At 37.9% G+C, this 16217-nt stretch overlaps 1 protein-coding gene across 1 annotated transcript in view; it reads right to left on the minus strand.

The window, feature by feature from the left end:
- The window catches only part of LOC149066838 (cyclin-dependent kinase 4-like), a 144396-nt gene that overhangs the window by 15494 nt on the left and 112685 nt on the right, over window positions 1–16217 (minus strand). The window contains exons 4-5 of the mRNA XM_089253077.1: window positions 5539–5680; window positions 3247–3414 (exon numbers count right to left, since the gene is read on the minus strand). Coding sequence (XP_089109203.1) covers window positions 3247–3414; window positions 5539–5680 — 310 coding nt within the window. The remainder of the gene's footprint in view (window positions 1–3246; window positions 3415–5538; window positions 5681–16217) is intronic.

A 16217-nucleotide genomic window follows, 5' to 3' on the forward strand; every position in this document is an offset into this window, starting at 1 on the left:
TCCTGTTTCTTGGAATTGATTCCACAAAAAAACATTGCTACCGCAAGGAATCCCACATCGAGGGGTTAGCACACCAAACCTCTCAGTGAGTATGAAAAAGGCTGCCATTTGGAATTGTCAGTAAATTGTAGGTCCCTGTCTAATTAGCTCTCATATGCAGAAAATGACCAGGGTGCGACCAAAATGATCAGACCATCCTGTCTATTAATCAATAGTAAATCACATTAGTAATAGATCAGGATGGTGCACAGTTTATGTACACTGCTCAAAACAATTAGGGGAGCACATGGTTTTAACAAAATTACGCAAAGATGTATACCGATAAGTAACATAAAATGAATCATCCATAATTTAAAGCCTAGCAGGAAACGGAAGAAGAAAACTTCATATGCAAATCAAAGTTCATGATGTCAAAAACCAGAAAAAGGAGATAAGGGCAGAAATCGAGATGTTGCAGAAACGTCTGTTTTACTGCCGTAAAACAACAGCCTTGCAACAACACTTCTGGCGACTCCAACAGCGTCCTCGACACTACGTTGTGTTTGCCTGGATTCCAGTCTGCCTATAACACGCCATGCCATGGATTCCGGTAAATCACGTTGTTGAGACATCCTCAAGTCACCTTGTCTCAAAAAAAAATACTGCGCAATCGAATTTCACAGTTACGGCAGTAAAACAGACGTTTCTGCAACATCTCGATTTCTGCCCTTATCTCCTTTTTCTGGTTTTTGACATCATGAACTTTGATTTGCATATGAAGTTTTCTTCTTCCGTTTCCTGCTAGGCTTTAAATTATGGATGATTCATTTTATGTTACTTATCGGTATACATCTTTGCGTAATTTTGTTAAAACCATGTGCTCCCCTAATTGTTTTGAGCAGTGTACATAAACTGTGCACCATCCTGATCTATTACTAATGTGATTTACTATTGATTAATAGACAGGATGGTCTGATCATTTTGGTCGCACCCTGGTCATTTTCTGCATATGAGAGCTAATTAGACAGGGACCTACAATTTACTGACAATTCCAAATGGCAGCCTTTTTCATACTCACTGAGAGGTTTGGTGTGCTAACCCCTCGATGTGGGATTCCTTGCGGTAGCAATGTTTTTTTGTGGTTATGTTGTTGTTTCTGTTGTACCCATGTCAGGAAAGTTTCTGACAAGCAGGAATAAGGTATCGAACTTGCAACACCTCTAAACATCCTTTGGTACTCTAGGCAAGTATCTTATCGACCTGGGCTACCGCGCCTGGCCGGATGGTATCAGACAAAAACTACAAGCATTCAGGACAAACAAGGTTATCCCCGATGTTAGTCCATGAAACCACATTTTGCTTCCAACAAATTCCTTCTAGCTGACAATCCTCATCAGACTGTTTGTAGGCATTTAAAAAAAGATGATAAAGAGAAATAACAATCAAAGTTAGTAATAATAGTTTGCACAGGGTGTCCCAAAATGGATTATTGGCTTTTAAAGTGGAATAGTAAGCAAATTAAAGCTAGTTATTAAAGTTATTCTTAAATACAAATACAACACCACAACAGGCAAAATGTCCAACGAGGTGGCTGAGAAAAAGATGCCCATAACAAATATGCATGTCATATATTTCAAAAACACAGCAACCCAATTAAAAACACAATCACAAAAATTATAAACAATATATATGCATGATAAAGTATTATAATAGTATTATAGCCCATAAGGAATATACACAAAAATTATAAACAATATATATGCATGATAAAGTATTATAATAGTATTATAGCCCATAAAGAATATTATGGTTGTCATATTATAAGTATGGATAGCTTCTCGAATTACCCCAATATGCTTATTGTATTTCTTTTTAAACGTGTCAATTGTGTTACAATTTACTACCTCTGGGGGTAAGCTATTCCATTTATTAACAACCCTATTAGAGAAAAATTCCCTGCGACACCATAACCTCGCATTGTCCCTCACCAATCGATACTGGTGTCCCCTTATAAAAGCAGTCGATTGGCGGCGTACTAAAAGTTCATGGTCCATCCTATCTATCCCATTGAAAATTTTGAACACTTCGACCATATTTCCTCGACATCTGCGTTTATCCAATGTAAATATATTCAAAAAATGAAGTCTCTCTTCATAACTCAATCCCCAAGTGCCAATAAAGACACGCGTAGCTCTTCTCTGCACCCCTTCAACCTAGTCTATGTCCCTCTGTAGGTATAGTCTCCAAAACCTTACAGCATACTCCAATCCCGGACGAACTAAGCCTCGAAAAAGCGGAAGAATGACTTTAGGAGAACGCAAAGAGACCTTTTTGAAAATGAGACCAAGCATTCTATCCGCTTTTTTGACCCCCGCTGAACAATGTTCAGAAAACCTAAGCCGCTAGTCAATGAGAATTCCCAAATCAGTGACCCTACTTGCTTCCGGGATAGTGACACCATTCAACTTGTAAGAGAATCGTGGGTTTTTCGAACCAAAATGAGTGTGACCATGCACTTATCAACGCTAAGCGTCATGCTCCATTCATTTGTGCATGCTGCAATGCTGTTTAAGTTGGTCTGCAGCAACTCCCCATCGCTTTGATTCTAGATTACCCCCATCAGCTTCACGTCATCTGCGAATTTACTAGCAATCTCATCGATACCCTGATCGAGTTTATTGACAAAAAGTGAAAAAAAAGTATGGGGCCACGGACACTTCCTTGAGGAACTCCACTTGTGACGCCTGTCTAACCAGAGAATTCTCAGTTTACCACAACTCGTTGCGACCTATATCTTAACTACGATTCTATTCAATTCAGCAAGTTGCCCCCAATCACAGTCTCGTATAAAGGAGATTAATGTGTGGGGTTCGAATTTTTTTATAACCTCCAAATAGAAGTTGGTACACTTCATTTTGTCATCACACTGAGCTCTAGACAAATGGTGTCACATCACCATGGGGGAGGGTATGGATTGGCTGCTGCATTCGCTGGATTTCAATCATAGTGTTTTCTTTCTTTGTGGCCACATGAAGAATGTGGTGAACTGACAAAATTCCATCACGCTTGTAGAAGTGAAGCTAATACTCAGCCATGAATGTGAAGTCATTCTAGAAGTGATGCTGCAGAAAATGACTGCTGATTTTGTACTTTGCTTACATTAGATTGCAGAGGAAGATGAACATTTTGAGAATTCATCGAACATATCTACAGAGAGAGTGAAAAAGATATGACAACAATTCAGAGAACATTGAAACTGTTTCTTACCACGGATGTGAGAGCCATCTGGTGTTCAAAGATCCTAGCTAAACCAAAGTCAGCTATTTTTACTTGGCCATTGTTGGTGATGAGTATATTTTGAGGTTTCATATCCCTGTGCACGATTCTGTTTGAGTGCAGGAAATCGATACCATTCAGTAATTGATACATGATATCCTTAAATATTAAAAAGACAGCAAATGAAAATATTTTTGCATTGCTGCTACTTGCAACACCAGCACATTTCATGATTTCAATAACATAGAAATACATATAGGTAAAAAGCACATGTTTATATCAAAGAACATAATATTCTAATTATTGAGTATCAGCATATAAATCATCACCAAGCCCGCTGGTTCAACTTCATTCTAATGACCATGGAAAGATTGTTCTCACAAATTGACAAATTCCTTGTCTCCAATACAGGAGGAAAAACATTAGTTTTTCGCCCAGAGATTGGCTTAAACATTTTATGGACCAGTTCAAAAAAAAAAACCTTTTCTAATATCTACCTTCATTGCCACTACAAGGAAGAGGAATTACCACTACAAGAAAATTCCAGAACAGTGGTTCTCAACCCAGGGGCAATGGATAAAAATTAAGTGGGGGGCATGGCAGATGTTTAACCCTTTAACTAACTAACTCCCGGTAGAGGTAGTGATGAGTTTTTTCCTTCCTTAAAAAAAAAAATTAACATCTCAAATAATAAATATCTTCACAACATCCAGTCTTCCGTATATCTTGTTTAACCCTTTACTGGTGTGAAAATTCTGTGTGTAGCGTGTCGTGGTGCCATTTTGACCCCAGCAAACATTAATGTATTTAAAATATCAACAAAAAGAGTTTTCATAAAAAAGCAACGAGTTTTTTGCATGACTTCATTAATCTATCAATTAAGTCACTAAATAATTTTTCAATTTTCTTCAATTATTTTCTCAAAAATGGTTTTTAACTAAGACACACATCTGAGATAAATGGAGTAAATGGAGGGATACAAGGGATACATGACTTATGTGATTTTTTAAAATTAATACTAAATTTTTTGAACGCAATTTTCAAGATTAAGACCCAACTCCACTGGTTGGAAATTGCTGTATGGCGATATATGACCAGAGTTGTTGGGCAGTAAAGTAGTCCAGCACTTGGGGCACCAGACCCCCTTCCCAGTTGCAGCTCTGCACACGCGACTTTGTAACCATGCAGTAGGTAAGCTTGATTCCCGCCCCCGGAGAGAAACATACCTCGTGAGTTTTGACCTTCTATGTTTCACAGACCCATTGCACCAATAAGACAAAGTCTAAGGAGAATAATAAGATGAAGGTCACGGACCTCTTCACAGAATAATATTAAGCACATAATAGTGGGAAAACAATTAAATCTCTTCAAGGACCTACAGATATATCTAGCACATACATACAGACCTGACAGATATATCTAGCATGGGGTACAGAAATCCCTCTTATTTCTAAATTTTTGTATGCTGTAAATTTACTTAGAAATCAACTTAATAAGTACAAAGAGTTTCGCTCTTGGACACTGAACCTGAAGAACTAGATGCACCTAGGTTCAGGTTCATCAGTTATGCAATTTGAAACTCTTGGATACTGGAACTCCGGTTAAAAGAGGAGAGAATGGAAAAAAAATTGAAAAAACTGCTCTAGAGGTTAGAAGATGTCTCAAATTTTGAATTTTAAATTAACAGAGAAAAATTGAATTTCAATTGTCTAGTACAGACTAGTCCTCTTCTAGGAGACTTCAGTATATATCTGCATTACTTGTATTACAAGCATTGGCATACGCCACAAAAAGGGGTTTTGAGGTTCTAACCCCCCCTCTCAAGCCGATATTATAGTGTTATTTTGCAGGGAAAATGTAACCCCCCCCCCTGAGAAGAAGAAAAAAATTAACCCCCCTCCCCCGAGAAAATTCTGCCCATGTATATGGTTACAAGATATCACTAGTTTACTGCATTAAGATTTGCTTAAAATTTTTCTCATGTTGCAAGATATTGCTCATTTATCAGGTCAACATTTTTTTTAATGATCTGCTCACATCTAGCGAAACACTCATAAACTGAGTAATTCATAAGCTAAACTTTTACTGTATTTCGAGGGGGGGGGGGGAAGAGTCCCTTTGATGCACATGCAAAACAAGGACTTTCTTATCCAATTTAGAAATTTTTTTGTGAAGGGTAAGTACTCTTGGTGAGTAAATGCCCAAAAGCAAAATCCAAGAGTCAACTGTGTGAATATAACAAGAATGCTTTTTTTAATTAGGATTAAAAAGTTTCCAACTTACTCTAATTTTATCTGGACCAAGGCCTGGAGGTGGACACTTTTCAAGGAATGTGGACAAATCTTGATCTACGTGTTCAAAAACGAGGTATAATATAAGTTGTCTTTCTTCTTCTAGACGACGGCCATGACATACATCCAATAACCTGGATAAAATGCAACATTAAAGAAATATATAACTACAATATCATTCAGTGATGGGAACAGAACATTATATATACACGTGAGGACCAAACACTGAACACTGATACTACTCAACCGAACATGCACCTTGTACACATTTTCCACTGCAGAATTTTTATCAAATCGGTAAATGTGAGAAAATAACCAAAAAAAGGGGAAAAGATGGCCAAATCTATTGTTGTATTACTTCAGTCCCTCTCCCAACAAAATTTTTGGCTACCGGCCTGTGTGTGGCCGATACAGGGCAGGTGCCAGGTCACCATGGCAACTAAAAAAAAAATTGAGCTTTGCACTTAACTTTTTTTATGACTGATAACTGAATTGTAGTCTCAAAACCAGGAAATTTTCTAAAATTATGTCAGCATGTCTGCTAGCTGGGAAAGGGGTCCCCCAATCCAGTAAATGTCAAAGAATGCACTATTTTGGATCAATTTTGTCGGGGGGGGGGGGGAATGCTTGGCCCTTCAAAAATTTTGAGAGCTTTCTGACCTACATAGTCTTACAGATTAATAGCGATAACTTATGGGGGGGGGAATGAGTCTGGTTCACCCTTATCTTCAAAATATGCAAAATGAAAAATAAATAGAAGAGAATGAATAAAATAAAAAATAATGTATAGAAGGAGATGCTGAGATAGCTGCCCCAGCAGACAAAATACATCTAGTTGCGGCCCTGATTACAAATATTGGGAGAGCTCAAAAATATTGGGGGGGGGGGGGGGGAGGAGAACAAAAATGAATTTTATGAGAGTGAAATAGAACCTATGCAGTGGGTCGTCATTGCGGGTACCCCATGCATGGTTCAAAAAGTGTAGGCATTTCTGAAGGGTGGCTATGCATAATTGCATTAAAAATGGCAACCCTTGCTCCCGACGCCTGTCTTCTCAAAAATATGTTGGACGGAAAAAAAAACAATGAAAAAATATTTAAATATTTATATATTTTTCGAATATTGTATTTTTAACATTTTTTCATTGTCTTTTTTTTTGTCCAACATGTTTTTGAGAAGATAGGCGTCGGGAGCAAGGGTTGGCATTTTTAATGCAATTATGCATAGCCACCCTTCAGAAATGCCTACACTTTTTGAACCATGCATGGGGTACCCGCAATGACGACCCACTGCATAGGTTCTATTTCACTCTCATAAAATTCATTTTTGTTCTCCCCCCCCCCCCAATATTTTTGAGCTCTCCCAATATTTGTAATCAGGGCCGCAACTAGATGTATTTTGTCTGCTGGGGCAGCTATCTTGGCATCTCCTTCTATACATTATTTTATTCATTCTCTTCTATTTATTTTTCATTTTGCATATTTTGAAGATAAGGGTGAACCAGACTCATTCCCCCCATAAGTTATTGCTATTAATCTGTAAGACTATGTAGGTCAGAAAGCTCTCTTATTGACAAAAATTTCCGTACTCTGTTCATAATGTACTTATCATGCCGTAATAGCCGCTATGATCTATGCACGTGTTGTGCTGCTTTTGGAATGGCTGTCCTACAGTGGAGGCTCATGTATCACTTTTTTGAAGGGATTTTTTCTTCTGTCCTTTTTTCAGTTTATGGTCAGCTTCTTTGAATGGACTACATTCACAGTTCTTCGGCCAGAAGTATTGAGCTTATATTACTGGAGGGAGCAGTCTCTGTCTCGGCAGTGCTGAGAACGGTGTCACCAACATCATTCGTTGGTAGATCATGTGTGTGTGTGTGTGACTCATTGAATATTGGTGCAATCTCCATTATTTTCTAATGGCATAAATAGGGGTTTAAAACAATAAATGAAAGAAATAATTTCAGTATCGATGAGATAATTCCAGCATTAATGAAAGATAATTTCAGAATTAATGAAAGATAATTTCAGAATTAATGAAAGATAATTTCAGAATTAAGGAAAGAGATAATTCCAAGGTTAATGAAAGCAATAATTCCAGCATTAACAAAAGATAATTCCAGATTGATGAAAGATGATTCCAAAATTAAGGAAAGTGATAATTCCAAAATTAATGAAAGCGATAATTCCAAAAATTAATGAAAGCAATAACCTAGCATTAATGACAGATAATTCCAGAATTAATGAAAGAGATCATTTTAGCATTCATGAAAACAATAATTCAAAATTAATGAAAGAGAGAATTCCAGAATTAATGAAAGGAAAAATTCTGGATTTAATGAAAGACATAATTTCCGCATTGGTGAATTGATAATTCCAGAATTAATGAAAGAGATAATTTCAGCATTTATGAAGTGATAATTCCGAAATAAATAAAAGTGATAATTCCGAAATAAATAAAAGTGATAATTCCGAAATAAATAAAAGTGATAATTCCGAAATAAATAAAAGTGATAATTCCGAAATAAATAAAAGTGATAATGCTAGCATTAATGAAAGATGATTCGAGAATTAATGGAAGATGATTCGAGAATTAATGGAAGATGATTCGAGAATTAATGGAAGATGATTTGAGAATAAATGAAAGTGATAATTCCAAAATCAATGAAAGATAATTTCAGTATTGATGAAAGATAATTCCAGAATTAAGGAAAGAGAATTCCAAAATTAATGAAAGAAAAAATTCTAGAATTAATAAGAGAGATATTTACAAAATTAATGAAAGAGATACCTCCGGAATTAATGAAAGAAATAATAATTGATAAAGGAAATAATTCCAGAGTTTATGAAAGAAAATTTTAGAATTAATGAAAGAAAATGCCAGAATTAATGAAGGAAAAATTCCAATATTAATGAAAGAAATTATTCCAATATTAATGAAAGAAATAATTTAATCTTTTTTTATCTTTATATAAAAAAATTCTTTCTTCTTTTTTTTCAATTATTAAAACGCAATACTTAGAGACTGAACCAATGGGGAAATTTCCAGACACAAACTCTGTTACTCAACAAGTCACGTGATTTCCTTGCATTCGATGTTGGATCCCTCGCAGCGGCTCGATGACTGAAAGACTTATACAAGAGAATCTGTGGAATGTACCATACATTTTATAAAAAGTATCGCAATTCGAGACGCACGTTAGACCGTGTCTCGGATACGTTAGAATCCGCACAATTTTTGAAAGAGAGAAAAAAAAAAGGGATTTTAGTTCAAGAGGGAAAAACACTCCGTTTTGGAACAATTGAAAAAAAAAAAAAAACTGTAAGATCTAACATTTTGAAACCTATTAAAGAAAAGAAAAAACGGAGTTGTTCCGTTCCCATACGTCCCGTTCGACCAAGGATACATGACCATCGTACATCGAGCTTATTATATTATAATATAAGCTCGATGCTATCGTATTTACTACTGGGACTTTTTCCGGATTGTTATTAAAAAATAACCCTAGTCCCGATGTGATCACACTAAGCGACGTGTACTGTAATAATAAAACACAGTAGCGTAGCAAAACGCACATTTTCATCAATGGATCCGAAAGGAGGAAACAGTTTCTCTCTCTCTCCTTGATTGAAATTGACTCTCATCAGAAAAAAAAAAGGAAGTATGTGGAATATCTGCGATGGCAGTAAAAGTTTAAAAAAGGAAAAAGAACTTTCTTATAATATATAATCCACCACCAACATTCGCACATCCTCCTGGCAAAATTCCAAGAAAACAATCTGCTGCAACAGCTGATCGCCGGTCACATTAACCTCTCTCGCACTCACTCACACTCCTTCCTTACCAGTAGTGGGATGTCGTAGCGTTGTCGTAGATGGTTCTTTTTCTTCGACTCTCTTTTTCCCTTCTACATACAACAGTCATTCAACTCTTTTATAACATCCTCTTAATTTTCTTCCTTTTTTTCCAGTTAACATCCTTAGCACTCACTCACACTCCTCTTTCTTTCTCTCTCATCACCTCCTTCTCTTATAAAACACTGATTCTTCGGCGTTTCTTATTTCTTTGTACTATATAATATACCGAACACACTCTTCCTGATTATAACATCGGGGATGGGTAAAAGAAAAAGACGTCATCCCATTTCTAAGAAATCGTGGTTCGATCCGGTCAACCAAAAAATAAGAAAAATCCTAAGCATCCCTTCAAGAGTTTTTTCCCCCCTTTTTGATTAGGATAAAGCGATATTTGATTGGGGGAAAGAGAAATGCCCATGTGCGAAAAAAATTCATGAAATGAGTGCGTGTGTGCTGCAGTATTACAATTTTCCTAGAAAAAATCTGCAGAGGTAAAAGTAATTTCGGCCGAATGGGTTGGTATTTGGGGGAGCGGGTCGTTGCATGCAAGCCTTTACTTTCCACTGCTGTGTAATTTCAGAAATGGCTTTCATCTTTCTTCACTAAATGGGGTGAAAAAATAGATATTCTTCGGACCCGAATTGGGGGGGGGGGAACAGAACTAATCTATATATATAAAATTGATTTTCTGTGTGTGTGTCTGTGTGTGTGTGTATGTTCTCTATACAAATCTACAATTTTAGATCGATCGTCGCCAAATTTTGCATATATACCAAATGGGACCCGACTTGAACGATAGGCTACTTTAAAATTTCGTCAGACCAGGGCAAATGCCCCAAATGGGCAAAAAACCGCAGGGCAACAATGGTTTTTGGGCCTCAACAATCACTTTCCGAACGTTTACTTTGGTTACTGTGGTTCCCTAGCAATGCGTTTAAGACGTGTATATGGCTTTACAATGGTTTGTCGCTTCTTTAACGCTGCCAGTGTATATGTATAACAGTTTATACCCTTTATAATGGTTTGCCACATTTTTCAATAGTCGTCAGAATCATCATCAGCATCACTTTGGTCAGGCAAAGGATGATCCCCATAGATATCAGTGTTAAAATTGCAGATTTTACTGCATAAATGCGAAAATTTACTGGGAGTTTCCTGCCACATCAATAATTTTAAAAATTGCATTGAATTCTCGATTTTTGAAATATTGAGTTTGCTTAGAGGTATACGAAGCCCAGGAGATTAAATATGAAGTAATTAGCCGAACCTACTTTTGAGTTGGATATTCGTGCAATAACATTGATTTCAACTTTTTATTTATATCTTCTCAAGCATGAAAATTAATGTCTCCGTATTGTCTTTTGATATTCAAACTGCATAAATTCATGTGAGGTAAGATATTTTAAAATTAATTATGGGCCCGTAAAAAGTACATCGAAAAATTCCACAGCTTTAATTAAGCATTTTTGGAAGCTGAAACTGGCAGATGGATAACTTGCAGTTCGGGGGGGGGGGTCAAAATACTGAGCGACCCTTAAAAAAGGGGGAAAAATATATATATATTCATTTCTACGTTTCTTTAAATCTACATTTGTTTATTTCATGAAGTCGCGCAGGAAGTCGCCATATTGGTTAACTTAGACACAGTTTGCATGTCCCTCAAAGAAAGAGGGAGATATCACGTGATACAAAAAAGCCTCATTCAAGAAAACCCGGGCAGCGCCGGGTATTATAGCTAGTAAATAAATAAAACGAATGCGTATGAATAAAAAGTTCAAGATATCGGTAGATGTACCTTGAAAATATTCGCGATAATTATAACAGAACGTACTTCATACACGCGGTGAAAAGAAGATTTCGTGTACTGAGGTTCTCGGAATTGAATTTTTTTGTCCGGGAGCGTAAGCAGGAAGAGTGATGATTCGGTATACTAATACTTCGACTATAAATGACGATTTGTTCCGGAATCACGTTCGATAGCCGAAATCTTCGTTAACCGAAACGCGATCCTATGGAAAGTCGTTTCATTCGTATCAGGTACTGCCCAAAATTTAAAGATTAGCTTTTAAAAGATTTACGGAAATTTCACCTCCGACATTTTGCTACCGCCCCCCCCCCCACTCCTCGACATTCATTCCTGACATTTCGCCGCCCTTGACCGTGTGAGTTACGAAGTGAGTCAGTTAGTGACCGTATGAGTGACCAAGTGAATGCGTGAGTGACCGTATGAGTGACCAAGTGAAGGGGTGGGTGACCGTATGAGTGACAATGTGACAGTATGAGAGATCAAGTGAGTGTGGTCACTCATACGGTCACTAACTTGATCACTAATACGGTCAGGCAGTTAGTCACTCATACGATCACTCACTCAATCATTCATATGGTCATTTATTCAACCCGTCACTCCCACTTACTCATACCGTCACTCATATGATCATTCACTCACTCATACTGTCACTCACACTCACTTATTATTCATAGTCACTCACTCATATAGTCATTCACCCACTTATACGGCCACTCACACATTCACTTGGTCACTCACACAGTCAGTCACTTGCTTGGTTCCTCATGCGGTCAGGGCAGGCGAAATGTCAGTGAGCGCATTAAAAAAGATAAAAACTGATCGAAAGCTAAAATGAACTTCGAAATTGGATAAATCGTCTACAAAGACGATCCCCTCCTCACCCCACCCCCCTTTTGTAGTTACGCAGTACTTTAATGGGCGCAAATGCGAGCCGATCTCCCCATTGAAAAGTCTCGCCATGCTGCTTCTCTGTCCTTATTGGTTGTCCTCACTTTTAGCCTATCTACCGTCGGTGATTTTCATGCTACAGTTGCCGTTCGAACGCTATTTAGGGGTTTTCACAATGGAGATCACATTCCAATACAAAAAACTTGGTGTTGCCATTTGATATTTTCGAAATTTTCTCACTGTAACCGTAACTGTTAGAGTGACACTGTTGTTTTCCATATCATTCTTGAGCGCATACATCAAAATACCTTATGCCGAAATTTCATTCAGTTTCTGTGAATGGTATGATAGTTAGGGGCCCATATGTCGGGATAGTTTTTTTATAATCACCCTGTACATAAATGTGAGCCTCTAACTTTTAATTACAGTGGATCCTGCTTATAACATTTTCAAAAAACCGTCTTAAAAGAACGTTATAAGCAGGAAAACACTTTAAATGGGAAATCTTAATGATAATTATTTAGAGTTGGAACCACAAAAATAAGTCGAACCAAGTGGGAAAACGTTCTAAATGGGAACGTTATGAGCGGGATCGACTGTATATTTGTTTTAGATTTATTACATGTGCTAAATTCCATGTTAAATTTTCAGTGTTAATGGGCTTCTTTGCAAGCTCTTCCTACTAAGGGGCCGTTCAAGTATTACGTAAGCAAATTTTTAGCCATTTTTGACGCCCCCCCCCTTTGTCAGGAAAACGATGACACCCCCCCCCCTTGTCAGCAAAATTTCGTCATCAGCTCTGCCTTTCGGAATCCTAACTCATATTTTCATAAAGGGTGGTTGCTGACGTAAGCATTGTCCAAACCCTCCCTCCCCTCCCCTTGTCATCAGAAGTCAGCAAATCGGGAAACCCCCCCCCCCCCATCGATGATGACGTAATACTTGAACGGCCCCTAAGTAGACAATGAAAGTAAACGAACCTTTGGATAGAACATGTTTTTAGAAATGAATTATTTATTTGATTCGCAGAGATACCTCTTTCTCCGACCCAGAACATGACCCGCCGCTCTGTCTCAACACAGAGATAGAAGCAGGTGATCAAAAACCTGGGGCAGACCATGCTGGAAAAAATTCAGAGATACCAGTGAATTATTGACCCTATTTTTTTTCCAAGATAATTTTTTTCGAGAGGGACCCACTTTCACTTAAAAAAGACCCAGATTTTCCGAATAAACAAATTAGAGTACGGTGGCATCTCTGGTCACTCATACGGTCAGGGCAGGTGAGATGCTAGTGGGTAAATGTCCAACTCACTTGGTCAGGACAGGCGAATTGTCAGTGGGGTAAATGTCGAACTTACTTGGTCACTCACAAGGTCAGGGCAGGCAATAAGTCGGGGGTAAATATCGAATTTACTTGATTATTCATATGGTCACTCATACCATCACTCATACAGTCAAGGCAGGCGGAATGTCGGGGGTAAATGTCCAACTCACTTGATCACTGATAGGGTCACCAAATTTGTCACTCACTGGGTCGCTGATATGGTCAGGGCAAGCGAAATATCAGGGGCGAAATTTCCGGGGGTCAGATGTACCGGGGACGAAACGTGCTAGGGGCGAGATATAGGAGGCGAAATGGCGGGGGCAAAGCTTCCGTGAACTTGTCACAACTGCTTCAGAAATGAATGTCTTACCGTTGTCCAAAGTTTAATCGAAATCATATACATTAAATCACACACACACAGAATTAGTACGCACATTCATCACTATATAAAGCTATATTCTCTTAAAATTGACACGCGATTCGTATATCAAGCCGGGGGGAGGGGGTATTTTAACCAGGATTTAGATTTGATATATGCGAATACCCATATGTGAGTAAAACAAACTTGTTTGTTGGTGCGTTTTTTTTGCTAGTTCCTTCAAAATAACACACAGCCTCATTTTTACGCGAAACCTTTCATTATAGCGGATCAAATATCCTTGAATACTTTTTTCTAAGAAGTCACAACTAACTCTTCCTAGAAAATGCATTCCACTTATATCACCCCTCCCTCAAGAAGGGGGAGAGGGTCGCCTTTTTTTTTACTACTTCTATTTCGTCGAACTACCAATAGGAGAACTTTTCGCCCAGGTCGGTCGGTGTTCTGGTACAACCAGAAAGGAGACGAGACCACCCCAACACAAACTTAACGTTTGAAGCCGAAGATTTCTCAAGATTGGTGATGATGGCAGCAGCGGATTCCGTTCTTCTTTCTCTTCCTTCCAAAGCCAGTGAATAAGTATGCAGTAAAAATAATTCTGGAAAGTTCTTTTTAGTGAGAAATTTGTGACGTCCAATAAGAATGTTGACCCCGTGTGTGTGTGTTTTCTTTTTTATTATTATTCTCCGCTCTCTTTCATTTCGCTTTTTTGGGTGGCAACATCAAGGGGATTCTAGGCTAGGGATATAGAGAGAATGATAGGTGGGTGAGGTCAAACCATGGAAGGTCATCAGCTCTTTTTATTACTACTACTACTTCAATGGACGTGGGAATTCGAGGCTCTTTATAGAATGATTGCAATTTCATGTCATATCATTGATTTGTCTTGGATGGCAATCACTTCACTAACCGTACACATCGCTGGTTTATCAGCTCAGAGGAAATTTACTCTAATTTTCTACGTCCGAACTCGGAATCAACTGTGGAATTTAACTATGCATGTAAGTAAGTTTCGTGAATGTACGTGTTTAAGTGCTGCCCCCTATCTAATAAAGACAAAACTAGCAACGGATATTCTTACGAGAGAAGTTTAAATGTAAATGCTGTAAGGGGTCATTCAAGTATTACGTCAGGGTGGGGGGGGGGGAGGGGATTTCTGATTTGCTGACTTTTGATGACAAGGGAGAGGGGGGTTCGGATGATACTTAAGTCATCAACCACCCTTTATGAAGATACGAAATATTCTTAATGGCATCTTATTCAGTGCGCCAAAAACGGAAAAACCTTTCTATAGTTACCGGGCACCTGAACTAACATTTTCCCTCAAGTGCTCTGGAACTATGCCACGTATCACTTAAGTAATCTGGGAATGTTCCGCGGGCCGCTTAAGTGCTCTAAAACTGTGCCACGGGTCACTCAAGGGATCTCTAAATAAGCCACGGATCGTTTAAGTGTTCTGGAACTCTGTCGCGGGTTACCTAAGTGATCTTTGAATGTGAAAGTGATCTTTCAGGCCTATTTCAGTGATCTGAAAATGTGCTACGGGCCGCTTGAATGCTCTGGAATTGTGCCACGGGTCATTTAAGCGATCTGTAAATGTGCCACTTAGTTCATTTTTACAAAATTAGGTTTGAGGTGCGGCCAGCCACATCAGATAACCTTCACGGCCAAATTTGGTCCGCGGGTCAATAACGGGCATGGGCACCTCTGGAACAACTTTTATTCAAGAAATATTCCAATATTAAAAGTAAATCGTCAAAATTACGAAAGATGGCGATCGATCAACATTTGCACAACACCTGTATAAGCATTCATTAAAATCATGTTAATTGGCGTATTGAATTTCCATGGTGAAGTTGAAATTCTAGTAGCCGATGATTAATATTCAAAATTTCGTCTCGAAGGACTGCTTGCTCTCTGCGGACAGATTTGTTCAAAATGGGAGATCAACTCATTTCACGAGTCTAACGAAGTTGTATAACAGCTATTAAAAAAATCGACCTCTTCACGCACAGGCTTTTGGCAACAAATTTTGACGACCTCTATTTGAAGTATCGGCGATAACGATAATTCTAAGAAACTGGTTTCTTTGTTCGCATGTTGGGAAAAGAAAAAAATAGAAGGGGGAAAACGGTGAAGTAGATAAAAGAGTGCAGTGTATTTCTGTTTCGGCCTTCATCTTATATACCCTACGTGTTCTCTTTCTCTCTCTTACATTATATATATATATATATATATATATATATATATATATATATATATATATATATATATATATATATATATATATATATATATATATATATATATATATTCTTTCTTATACAATATACACTGCTGGCCACCGTAAATGCAACACCCTGAAGGAAGCATGCAAATAATATGAAATTTACAACATGCATTAGCGGATGTGA

This window comes from Pholcus phalangioides, unplaced genomic scaffold (genome assembly GCF_987345545.1).
Source record: "Pholcus phalangioides strain wild (caught in Gottingen) unplaced genomic scaffold, Ppha-v1.0 ptg000032l_1, whole genome shotgun sequence".
Classification (NCBI taxonomy): domain Eukaryota; kingdom Metazoa; phylum Arthropoda; class Arachnida; order Araneae; family Pholcidae; genus Pholcus; species Pholcus phalangioides.